Source organism: Myotis nattereri (genome assembly GCF_964212035.1).
Source record: "Myotis nattereri genome assembly, chromosome: 2".
Taxonomy (NCBI): Eukaryota; Metazoa; Chordata; class Mammalia; order Chiroptera; family Vespertilionidae; genus Myotis; species Myotis nattereri.
The window spans coordinates 207,564,002-207,576,281 of NC_138076.1; the positions used below are offsets into that span (position 1 = coordinate 207,564,002).

General features: G+C 46.9%; 2 protein-coding genes across 2 annotated transcripts in view; both read right to left on the bottom strand.

The window, feature by feature from the left end:
- Nucleotides 1-10,766, bottom strand: part of LOC308512803 (apolipoprotein L2-like) — a gene marked incomplete at both ends in the record, with an annotated part of 31,910 nt that extends 21,144 nt beyond the window's left edge. The window contains one exon of the mRNA XM_081082468.1: nucleotides 10,736-10,766. Within this exon, the coding sequence (XP_080938594.1) occupies nucleotides 10,736-10,766 (31 nt within the window). The remainder of the gene's footprint in view (nucleotides 1-10,735) is intronic.
- On the bottom strand, nucleotides 1,047-8,769 carry LOC308512581 (apolipoprotein L2-like; the record flags this gene model as incomplete). Its single annotated transcript, XM_081082230.1, has 3 exons — nucleotides 1,047-1,923; nucleotides 4,187-4,346; nucleotides 8,766-8,769. The coding sequence occupies 3 exons, from the start codon at nucleotides 8,767-8,769 to the stop codon at nucleotides 1,047-1,049; spliced, it is 1,041 nt and encodes a 346-aa protein (XP_080938356.1).
- Nucleotides 10,767-12,280: the final 1,514 nt, after the last annotated feature.

Below are 12,280 nucleotides of genomic sequence, written 5' to 3' on the forward strand. Positions count from 1 at the left end.
AGCTCCCTAATTGAAAATGTGTTCCATCATTCTTACTGCATTGACAATGCAAGGTTTTGGTAGGGGCTGAGAGAGAAAGTAAGAGGAAGCGTGAATTACCATATAGTAATTGGTTTTTATTTCTAATAGCGAGAACTTCAATGCCTTTAGCTTGTGCCTATGCAGGTATAGAAAATGAATAATAAACAAGTCATTATCTTTTAGAATTTATTTTCTTAATGAAGTATAAATCACTAACTACTGTCTCTTCAATAGCATGTGAATTTCTATGTGAGACATAAGAAAATGTCTGTAATCTCTTCTTTTGCTTGGGTAGATGTGACCGTCCTTGTGTCTCTTGAATAATTGCCTGGACCACTCCTAGGCCACCCATAGTGTTTCAAGGCCAATGTACTTGATCTATTCATATGGGCATGTTGCTCTGTGGACTGGGTACTAATCAGGGAATTGTTAAAACACCTGTGATTATACTTTTAGTTTTTGGTTACACAATCATTACTATTTTTCATTAAACTATAGATAGTAGTTTAGAAAAAAAAAATCACTGCCTACCTAAGATGTACCGCTGGAAGACAAAGGCGAGCTGGAACTGGAAAGCAGGGCTAGAGACCAGGACCAGGGAGAGACGGGGTTCCTGCTGGGACGGGGAACCCGGGGAGGGCCAGTCCAGGAGCCACTGTAACTCCCATATCCCAGCAACTCAAACTCTTTCTCCTTCTCCCATTGTCAACTTTTTAGTAGTTCAGGCCTTCTCGGTGCTTATTCCTCCACTTCTCTTTCTTTATTCATGACCCCAATGTCTTTTTAGTCAAAATAAAGTCTTCCGCCCCCCCCACCCCCCTCTTTTCCCCTCTCTTCCCTGATTCCAGGCTCCAGGTTCCTTCCTTCTCTTTGACCCACCTGCCATCTGCAGGAACCCCTCCTTCGCTGTGCTCAACACCTTAACATGCAGGTCCATCCATTTTATCTCGCTGGCTTTTCCCCTCTAACAAGGTAAGTCCACGCCTTTGTCTCCCACACACCCTGCTCCCTGCACTGTCTGGGGATCACGGAGTCAGGCCCTCCTGTAGACTTTCGTGAATGCGGGTGAGTTCTTCCAACCTCCTCTCCAACTCCTGGGCCTGCTGCCTCAACTCTTCCGCCGACTCAGCCTTTGCGCCCTCATGTAAGTGCACTGACTCTTTCACCAGATCCACTACATCCAAAATAAGGAATATACCTGCCGTGGCTGCACCAAAGACCCTGGTTCCTTTGCTCATGGCCAGAGCAGTGCCTCCAAAAGCTTTCTGCACCTGCTTGCCGCTTCGGGCTGAGACTGCCCCCGTGCGCAAGAAGCGCATGGCCTTGACTGCTAAGCGAGGATTGGCTTTGGCCAGCTTGAAGGCACGGGCATTCTTCACAATGACTTGCAGGGATTGGATGCACCTACTTGCTAAGGAAACAATTTTGGGTGTGCTGCGACTTAGAACCTCCCCGACCAGCTTCTCTGTGTCACTGCCGGTTGACAATAGACGGCTGGCTTCGGCTTTAGTTGACGCATCCTTTGAGGCTTCCACGATGCTGGCAGTCACACCGGTTACAGCAGCTGCTGCCCCCAGTCCCACCCCAGTTGCCGAAAGCACCAGACTAACCCCTGCTGTGAAAGGTGCCAGAGACAGGCCAACAATGGTCAGGATGCCAGACACAGTGCCTGCGGAAGAGGCTGCCACTTGGGTGATGGTGCAGTCCCTGTGCACCTCGTCAAGCTCATCAGCAAGTGCGTAGAGCTTTCGTATGCGTTCCTCAAGGTCCTGTTTCACCTGAGGAAACTGCTTCATAAAGCTCTGCCCATGCAGCTGCTCTGCTGAGGGCATGTCTTCGTCCTCCTCGGCCATGAGTGCTTCCAGCTGGTGCAAGTCTGCATAGAGTGCATCTGTCTCATCCCTGCAATCATGAAGGACAGGGGATTAACCAAGGCAGGTGTATGAATCTCTAAGGCTGAGACCCCGACTGGATGAGCTGGTGCAGGAAACCCTGTCCTCTATGGTGGGAACATGTGCGTCGACCCAGAAGCCCTCAGATTACACCACATTGGCAGCCCCCATTCTGCCTGGAAGCGGTTACTAAGCCTCACTGCCTCCCTCTGGTCAGGGTTACTCCATGGAGAAAAGAAGAGGGTCCCACAGGGAGGTCAGGGGCCCTCCAGCTCACAGACAGGGTTGGAGGACATAATCACCCAGGGCCCTCTACCCCCAGCAGAGAGGGGATCAAATCAGGGAAGAAAGAAATGTGCCCCCACCTCTCCTGACCCCCTGCACAGCCCTCCACTAGGGCCCTGGCCTCCTCAGTCCTGTGCCAGGTGCCTCAGCTGCCTCACTCTAGTCCAGCCTCGCTGCCAAGCCTTCCTACCATCCTCCCACCTGGACCACCCTTGCTCCATCCAGACCCTGGGCTCTGCCCCTGCTCCAGGCCTCTCTGGGCCTCTGGACAGGATGACTGCACTTATTTCCTCGGCTTTGACCCTGAAGTTCACCCCAAGGCCTTCACCATAGTCCTATCAGACGGACTTGCTATTCCATTGAAGAGGGAGATGACATAAGCCCAGAGCCCCAGAGCCCCAGAGCCGGGCAGAAATACACTCAGGATTCCACCCAACACAGTGCAGCTTCACTCCAGCTCTCCGCCTTCCAGGCCAGCAGGACCCTGCAGAATCTGTACAATCCCTTTCTTAGGGAGAGCAGGCTCTCTAGCCAAAATCCCAGGGACACAAACTGTGCCAGGAATTTTCTGGCTTGTTCCACAGGAAGTCCTGTGTGGTTCTCACGTCCAGCAAGAAGACGCTTGGGCCCTGTCTATTCCCAGCATTTTTTTAAAAAAGTTCATGTGAACAGCCCTAACTGGTTTGGCTCAGTGGATAGAGCGTCGGCCTGAGGACTGAAAGTTCCCAGGTTCGATTCCAGTCAAGGGCACATGCCAGGGTTGTAGGCTTGATCCCCAGTAGGGGGCCTCCAGGAGGCAGCTGATCAATGATTTTCTCTCATCATTGATGTTTCTATCTCTCTCTCTCTCCCTCTCCCTTCCTCTCTGAAATCAATAAAAATATATTTTATTGATTTTTTACAGAGAGGAAGGGAGAGAGAGAGCCAGAAACATCGATGAGAGAGAAACATCGATCAGCTGCCTCCTGCACATCTCCCACTGGGGATGTGCCCGCAACCCAGGTATATGTCCTTGACCGGAATCGAACCTGGGACCTTTCAGTCCGCAGTCCGATACTCTATCCACTGAGCCAAACCGGTTTTGGCTAATAAAAATATATTAAAAAAAAAAAAAGTTCATGTGAACTGCCCACCTACTATGTGTCAGTCATTAGGCCAGGGGTGGGCAAACTTTTTGTGAGTGCGTGCCAAAACCAGCAAAATATCTGACTCAAAATTCTTCTGTGTTCCAACCCTAATTTTTTGAGAACATGTTATGCCTACCTTGATATCTCTTAAGGTGTACGTATGTGAAGAACCTTGAAGAAATAATAAAATTCATTGGAGGGACAAAAACACAGTATATGATGATGAAAAATACATTTATTTTTTAATGTATACATGTACACTGATAGTCCGACAGAAAACTTCATGACTCCGTTTGATATTATCAGTGGGACTTTTGCTGCTGAATCACTGATGACAGAGATTTTACATCAGGTTTATATTTCGTGACCTTCAGAGATATGCACGAGCTACTACTTTCATCCATCAGGCTACTCCTATTACGAGACTTAACAAAATTCATCACTGAGAACAAAGATTCACAATTGTAAATGGAAGATTATAAGAGAGGGTTTCGCGTGCCAGCAAATTTACTGGCGTGCCATGTTTGGCACACGTGCCAGGGGTTGCCCACGCCTGCATTAGGCTAAACAGTTTTCACGCATGATCTTATTCTCTTCACAATAAAATTGAACAGATGAATAAGACAGAGAGTGGTTAAGTAACCTGCCCAAGGTCACATAACCTAACCCCTGCAGGCCTCATCTCTTCTCAACCTGGGGCCCTTCTCTGCAAGGACTGATATGAAGGAAATGTTCCTCATGGACTGTTGAGAAGGAACTTGTTCAACCCCAAGCACAGGACCCTGCCTGGAGGAGTGAGCCTGCCAGAGGGATCTAGATGCAGGGGGGATGGGTGACAATACAGGCATCCCCGGAGGTTACCTGGACACATTGGCCGCAGCCACAAATCTCTCCCAGGATTCATCACTGAGCAGGCAATGCAGTTTCTCTTTGTCTTTTGGGTCCATTAAATACTCAATGGCATCAACAAAGTCTTTGCCCTCTAGATGGAAAGGAAAAAACAATGAGGTTGGAAGAAATCCTGGTAAAACATAAATGGCACTGAGTATAAACAAGGAGGTTAAATGTTCATCTTCCAGAGCAGCTGTCACCTGTGGCAATTTTCTAAAATCTGAGGTACTTTTGATGGAATCACCTGGTGCTGTGTGTTCCCCAAACTTTATAGGTTGAAGCTCTGGTCCCCGCCCCCCCAACCCCCTTCAGGTGCCTGTATTTATAAATTTTTTTTTAAATTATTTTATTGAGGAAAGGAGAAGGATAGAGAGATAGAAACATCAATGAGAGAGAATCATCTATTGACTGCTTCCTGCAGGCCCCCTGCTGGACATGGAGCCCACAGCCTGGACCTGTGCCCTGACCAGGAAGCGAACCTGTGACCTCTCGGTTCATGGGTGGATGCTCCACCACTGAGCGAACCTGGCCAGGTCCCATGTGACTGTATATTGTTAAGGTTAAATGAGGCCATAGGTGTAGGACCCTAATCCCTTCTGACTGGTGTCCTTATGAGTGAGGGAGAGACAACACATCTCTCCCTCCCCCACTCTTGTCTCTCTCCCTCTAAAAATCAAAACCTTTTTTAAAAATTAAGTATAATAATGTGTGACTCCCAGGGATTTGGAAACTATGGAAGTGCAGATGAGGGACTGGGGACTCATGTATGTTTTGCCGGTGCAGAGATAAGATTTAAATGTTTCCTGCCATATCTGCACAAGGGACATAATTCTTTTCTTTTCTTTTTTTTTAAATAATTAAATCTTTATTGTTCAGATTATTACACTTGTTTCTCTTTTTCCCCCCCATAGCTCCCCTCCACCTGGTTCCCAATCCAACCTTTGCCATCACCCCCCCCCCCACTGTCCTCATCCATAGGTGCACGATTTTTGTCCAGTCTCTTCCCGAATCCCCCAACCCCTTTTCCCCCCCAAGAATAGTCAGTCCACTCCCTTTCTATGCCCCTGATTCTATTATAATCACCAGTACATTCTGTTCATCAGATTATTTATTCACTTGATTCTTAGATTCACTTGTTGATAGATGTGTATTTGTTGTTCATAATTTGTATCTTTACCTTTTTCTTCTTCTTCCTCTTCTTAAAGGATACCTTTCAGCATTTCATATAATACTGGTTTGGTGGTGATGAACTCCTTTAGCTTTTCCTTATCTGTGAAGCTCTTTATCTGATCTTCAATTCTGAATGGTAGCTTTGCTGGATAAAGTAATCTTGGTTGTAGGTTCTTGGCATTCATCACTTTGAATATTTCTTGCCACTCCCTTCTGGCCTGCAAAGTTTCTGTTGAGAAATCAGCTGACAGTCGTATGGGTACTCCCTTGTAGGTAACTGAGTTTCTTTCTCTTGCTGCTTTTAAGAGTCTCTCTTTGTCTTTTGCTCTTGGCATTTTAATGATGATGTGTCTTGGTGTGGTCCTCTTTGGGTTCCTCTTGTTTGGGGTTCTCTGCGCTTCCTGGATTTGTAAGTCTATTTCTTTCACCAGATAGGGGAAGTTTTCTGTCATTATTTCTTCAAATATGTTTTCAATATCTTGCTCTCTCTCTTCTTCTGGCACCCCTATAATTCTGATGTTGGTGCGCTTGAAGCTGTCCCAGAGGCTCCTTACACTATCTTCATATTTTTGGATTCTTTTTTCTTTTTGCTTTTCCGGTTGGGTGTTTTTTGCTTCTTCGTATTTCAAATCTTTGGCTTGATTCTTGCGATCCTCTAGTCTGCTGTTGGAACTCTGCATAATATCCTTTATTTCAGTCAGTGTATGCTTAATTTCTAGTTGGTCCTTTTTCATACCCTAGATGGTCTCACTAGATTTCTTGAATATCTCACTACATTTACCGGTGATCTCTCCTGTCTTTTTGAGGGTCTTACTAAATTTGTCGGCGGTTTCTAGAAAGTTCTTGAAAAACCTTAAAAATGTGGTTTTGAACTCTATATCCAGTAGTTTGCTTTCCTCCATTTCTGTCATTTGTGTCCTGTTTCTTTGTCTCCACATTTTGGCTGCTTTCCTGTGTTGATAGAGTGGCTTTCTGTGCTAGATGTCCTATAGGGCCCAGTGGCTCAGCCTCCCCAATTACCTGTGGTGGACACTCTTGGTGCACCCCCCTTGTGGTCTTTGTGCACAGTCTTGTTGTAGTTAAGCCTTGATTGTTGTAGGTAACACTGGGAGGGATTTACCTACAGACCAATTGGCTGTGAGAATCAGCTGTGTCTGCGGTGGGAGATCTTCTGTGCTGGAGACACCCCTCCGGGGCAAGACTTGCTTCAGTGGGGCTTTGGTGCTCACTGATTCTGCCTCCTGAGAGTGTCCTTTATGGATCCGAGGAGCTGCAAACTGGATGGTCCCACACTGAACACTGGGCACACTGGCTCCTGGATCTCTAGGGAGGTGCTAATATAGTCTCTGCCTGAGGCTATCCAGCAGGAGCCAGGTGTGAAGCAATGCAAGTTGCCTGGGGCCTTGGGCCAGCTGCAATTTGTTAGGTAATTTTCAGATTGCAAAGGGCCAGGCCTTTCATATGCAAAAGCCTCCATGTGTGGCTTGCTGCTTGGGCGGGGCATGGTCTCAGGGGATCAACAGGGCAGAGCAAGCAGCTATGGCTGCCCTCAGAGGTCCCGCTTCTCAGTGTTCGGGCAATCGCTGCAAGCACCTCTGAGAGAAAGCCGCCCTCGAGTTCCCACCGATGCCAGACAGTCCAGTTTCTCTCGTATGAGTCTGGGTCCCCAGAGACTCGCCCATAACTGGAGCTCAGAGCTTGAGACTCCCTCCAGATTGAAAAAGACAACCGTGTCCTCAGCCACAAGCCCTCTTCGCTTGTGCCTCCGTACCTCTGTACTTCCACACTGCACCTCCTCTGAGTCTCGGTATGCTTTTCTCTTTCCTTCTAGTTGTAGGATTTCCACTCAGCCAGCCTTCCTGTGGTTTTGGATGATGTCCATTCCGTCTTTTAGTTGTATTCTTGAAGTGGTTGTGCAAGGCAGCAATCTCCGGTGTTTACCTATGCCGCCATCTTGGTTTTCTGGGACATAATTCTTATTTTACAGAAAAAGAAAGTGAAACTCAGGACAAGTGAATGCCCAAAGCCAAGAAGCAGAAAGCTCACAGGTGGCATCCAAGGTCACCCATCAGGCATTTCCTTACATGAGGTTGAAGCCTCCTTATGTTTCAAAAATTCATGTGATTTCTACGTTCTACCCTATAGTTTACCTCTGGGACTTTTTAAAATTTAAAAGTAATGTTTCAGATCATACACCATTGATGGAGTAAAACTACCAGGCAAAGAGGATTCCTCCTGCTTCTTTTTTTTTTAATTAAATCTTTATTGTTCAGATTATTACAGTTGTTCCTTCCCCCCCCCCCCCACATAACTCCCCTCCACCCAGTTCCCACCCCACCCTCTGCCCTTACCCCCCCCCCACACACACACACACACACTGTCCTCATCCATAGGTGTACGATTTTTGTCCAGCCTCTTCCCACATCCCCCACACCCCTTTTCCCCCCCAAGAATAGTCAGTCCATTCCCTTTCTATGCCCCTGATTCTATTATAATCACCAGTTCATTCTGTTCATCAGATTATTTATTCACTTGATTCTTAGATTCACTTGTTGATAGATGCATATTTGTTGTTCATAATTTGTATCTTTACCTTTTTCTTCTTCTTCCTCTTCTTAAAGGATACCTTTCAGCATTTCATATAATACTGGTTTGGTGGTGATGAACTCCTTTAGCTTTTCCTTATCTGTGAAGCTCTTTATCTGATCTTCAATTCTGAATGGTAGCTTTGCTGGATAAAGTAATCTTGGTTGTAGGTTCTTGGCATTCATCACTTTGAATATTTCTTGCCACTCCCTTCTGGCCTGCAAAGTTTCTGTTGAGAAATCAGCTGACAGTCGTATGGGTACTCCCTTGTAGGTAACTGAGTTTCTTTCTCTTGCTGCTTTTAAGAGTCTCTCTTTGTCTTTTGCTCTTGGCATTTTAATGATGATGTGTCTTGGTGTGGTCCTCTTTGGATTCCTTTTGTTTGGGGTTCTCTGCGCTTCCTGGACTTGTAAGTCTATTTCTCTCAGCAGGAAGGGGAAGTTTTCTGTCATTATTTCTTCAAATATGTTTTCAATATCTTGCTCTCTCTCTTCTTCCGGCGCCCCTATAATTCAGATGTTGGTACGCTTGAAGCTGTCTCAGAGGCTCCTTACACTATCTTCGTATTTTTGGATTCTTTTTTCATTTTGCTTTTCCAGTTGGGTGTTTTTTGCTTCTTCGTATTTCAAATCGTTGACTTGATTCTTGCTCTCCTCTGGTCTGCTGTTGGGAGTCTGTATAATATCCTCCATTTCAGTCGGTATATGCTTAATTTCTAGTTGGTCCTTTATTATAACCTCGAGGGTCTCACTAGATTTTTTTAGGATCTCACTGCATTTATTGGCAGTCTCACCCATCTTTTTGAGGGTCTTACTAAATTTGTCGGCGGTTTCTAGAAAGTTCTTGAAAAACCTTAAAAGTGTGGTTTTGAACTCTATATCCAGTAGTTTGCTTTCCTCCATTTCTGTCATTTGTGTCCTGTTTCTTTGTCTCCGCATTTTGGCTGCTTTCCTGTGTTGATAGAGTGGCTTTCTGTACTAGATGTCCTATAGGGCCCAGTGGCTCTGCCTCCCCAATTACCTGAGGAGAACACTCTTGGTGCACCCCCCTTGTGGTCTTTGTGCACAGTCTTGTTGTAGTTAAGCCCTGATTGTTGTAGGTAACACTGGGAGGGATTTACCTCTAGGCCAATTGGCTATGAGAATCAGCTGTGTCTGCGGTGGGAGATCTTCTGTGCTGGAGACACCCCTCCAGGGCAAGACTTGCTTCAGTGGGGCTTTGGTGTTCACTGAGTCTGCCCCCTGAGAGTGTCCTTTATGGATCCGAGGAGCTGCAAACTGGATGGTCCCACTCTGAACACTGGGCACACTGGCTCCTGGATCTCTAGGCAGGTACTAATCTAGCCTCTGCCTGAGGCTATCCAGCAAAAGCCTCCATACAGGGCTTGGGTGGGGCGGGTCCCACAGGATCAACAGGGCTGGGCTAGCAGTTATGGCTGCCTTCAGAGGCCTGGCTTTCTCAGTGTCCCGGCAATCGCTGCAAGCACCTCTGAGAGAAAGCTGCCCTTGAGTTCCGACCGATGCCAGACAGTCCCGCTTCTCACGTATTAGTCTGGGTCCCCAGAGACTCACCCGGAACTGGAGCTCAGAGCCTGAGACTCCCTCCAGATTGAAAAAACAGCTGCACCCTTAGCCGCCAGCCCGCTCCATGTGTGCCTCTGTACCTTAGTATTTTATTTCTGCACCGCACCTCCTCTGAGTCTCGGTATGCTTTTCTCTTTCCTCCTAGTTGTAGAATTTCCACTCAGCCAGCCTTCCTGTGGTTCTGGATGATGTCCATTCTGTCTTTTAGTTGTGTTTTTGAAGTGGTTGTGCGAGGCAGCAAACTCCGGTGTTTACCTATGCCGCCATCTTGGTTTCTCCCTCCTCCTGCTTCTTACAGGTGCTCCAAGGTGGGCAGTGGAGGGGTGTCTTCAGGTGGTTGGGGGTTGGAGCCTCAGCTCTAATCCTGTGATCCATCAGTATCAGCTCTCCCTGCTACAGGCTAGTTTCAGGGGCCACAGCTCCCTTGGGGACCTCTGACCCCAGGGGAGACCCTGGAGCCTGCTCAGGAGCTCCTCCCTTATGCTGCAACATGAACAAGTATTTTCCTCTCCTGTGAGGGTGATTTGGTTGCCTAGGCAACGCAGTGTTCATTTGGGTGGGTGGAGGGGCATTTTTTCCTTTTCTTGTTTCATCCACTGAGGGAGAAAGGAAACCAGGATTTACATGGAGGGAACCCAGGGCACGGTATCTGTGTATTTCTTGATTGGGATGTGGATAGGTGGGGAAAATAATAATGCAGGCCTCGCGGCTGTGTATCTGAGATCAAGAGAAAAAGTTCCTGCCTGAGATAATCACATCTGGTAAGCATGTGTTTATAATTGGGAACCCAGGTCAGGGCCCCAACACAGCAGGGATGCGGGGCGGGGGGGGGGGGTGTTGAGATTCTATGGAGGGGAAAGTTTCCACCTGCAACTAGCAGGTTCCAGGTTCAGGGGCAAAAAGTCCCACCTCCCATGGGCTGTCCTGGCCTCTTTGGACTCATTGGATGTGTGGCAGAGAAAGGAAGACAGTGAACACCCTGGGGAGAGAGCCAGTAACGAGGTCCCCCACATAGACTCCTGGTTGAGGGGACTCCCCTTGGTGCGTCTTGGGGGCTCAAGGACACTCATCAACCTCCTTCAATGTTCCTGATTACTGTGTGGTTTAACCCATCCTGGAGGCACCTCCTTCAATTCTACGTCATAAGCAGGAATCAGCCAGAGAGAAGGAAGTTGACTACCTGGGCAGATCTCATCAGCTTCTGAGGTCATGGTGTCAGCAGTGGGATCTCAGAGTTTCCCCTTCAGCTCACCAGTCTGTACCCTTGGGGAGAGGAAACAAATTGTGGGGTCAAATGTGAGCCCTCTGAAGATGCCGGGTCCTCTCTGCTATCCTACTCCCACCTTTGGATCTTCGCTTGTTTCTAGTTCTTTATGAAAGTAGTGCAAAAACACTCTTCTAGCATATGAGTTAGCCTGCATTTGAGATTGTTTCCCTTAAGATATTTCTAAAAGTAGAATGACTGGGTCAGACGGTATTTACATATAAAAATTCTTCATACCTATGCCACATTGTTATGCAAACAAACTGTGCCAATGTCCACTTATACTCACAGTACATGAGGTGCCCATCTTTTCCATCTTTTAGTTCATAGTAGGTTTTATTTAAAGAAACACAAATTTCGTTTTACTTAAATTTTTTATTACACTAAGAAATGCACAACATAAAATTTACCACCTTAACCATTTTTAAGGGTAGAGTTCAATAGTGTCAAATTCTATTTACATTGCTGTGCAACCAGTCTCCAGAACTCTCTTCCTCTCGCAAAAGAGAAACTCTGTACCCACTAAACAGTAACTGTCCTATCTCTCTCCTCCCAGCCCCTGGAGACTGCCATTCTACTTTTTGTCTCTACAGATTTGAGTGCCTCACCTAAGTGGACTCATACAAGGGTTATCTTTCTGAGATTGGTTTACTGCACTCAGCATGGTGTCCTCAAGCTCCATGCCTGTTGGAACATAGGCCAGAATTTCCTTATGCTCTGGAGAATAACGGTTCCTAGTTTCTTCTACACATTTGCAATTAAGGAGGGGATGTAAGGAAGATGACATGAAGGTGGGAGAAAGCAAGGAGAGGACTGGATTACAGGATGGTTCACAAGATGGTGCTCTCTTGTTTAAAAATGTTTTTATTGCCCAGCCGGTGCAGCTCAGTGGTTGAGTGTGGTCCTATGAACCAGGAGATCATGGTTCGATTCCCAGTCAGGGCACATGTCTGGGTTGCGGGCTCCACCCCCGGTGTGGGGTGTGTAGGAGGCAGCCTATCAATGATTCTCTCTCATCATTGATGTTTCTATGTGTCTCTCTCTCCCTTCTGCTCTGAAGGCAATAAAAATCATATATTTAAATAAATGTTTTTATTTGCTTCAGAAAGAGGATGGAAATGGAGAGAGAGATAGAAACATTGAAGAGAGAGAAGCATCCATTGGCTGCCTCCTGCACACCCCCTACTGGGAATTGAGCCCACAACCTGAGTATGTGCCCTGACTGGGAATGGAAATGCTGACTTCTGGGTTCATGGGCCAACACTCACCCACTGAGCCACAATGGTCACGCAAGATTGTGCTCTCTTGAGGGTGGTTATTTCAAAGGCATGTTAACCTGGATGCACAGATACAATGGACAGGGCTTGCTTAAGGAAAACAAACCTTTTAATGAAAAGTATATGCCTGGGATGTGACCTCCCACCATGACCTGCACAGCTAGGAATTTATGATCCCATCACC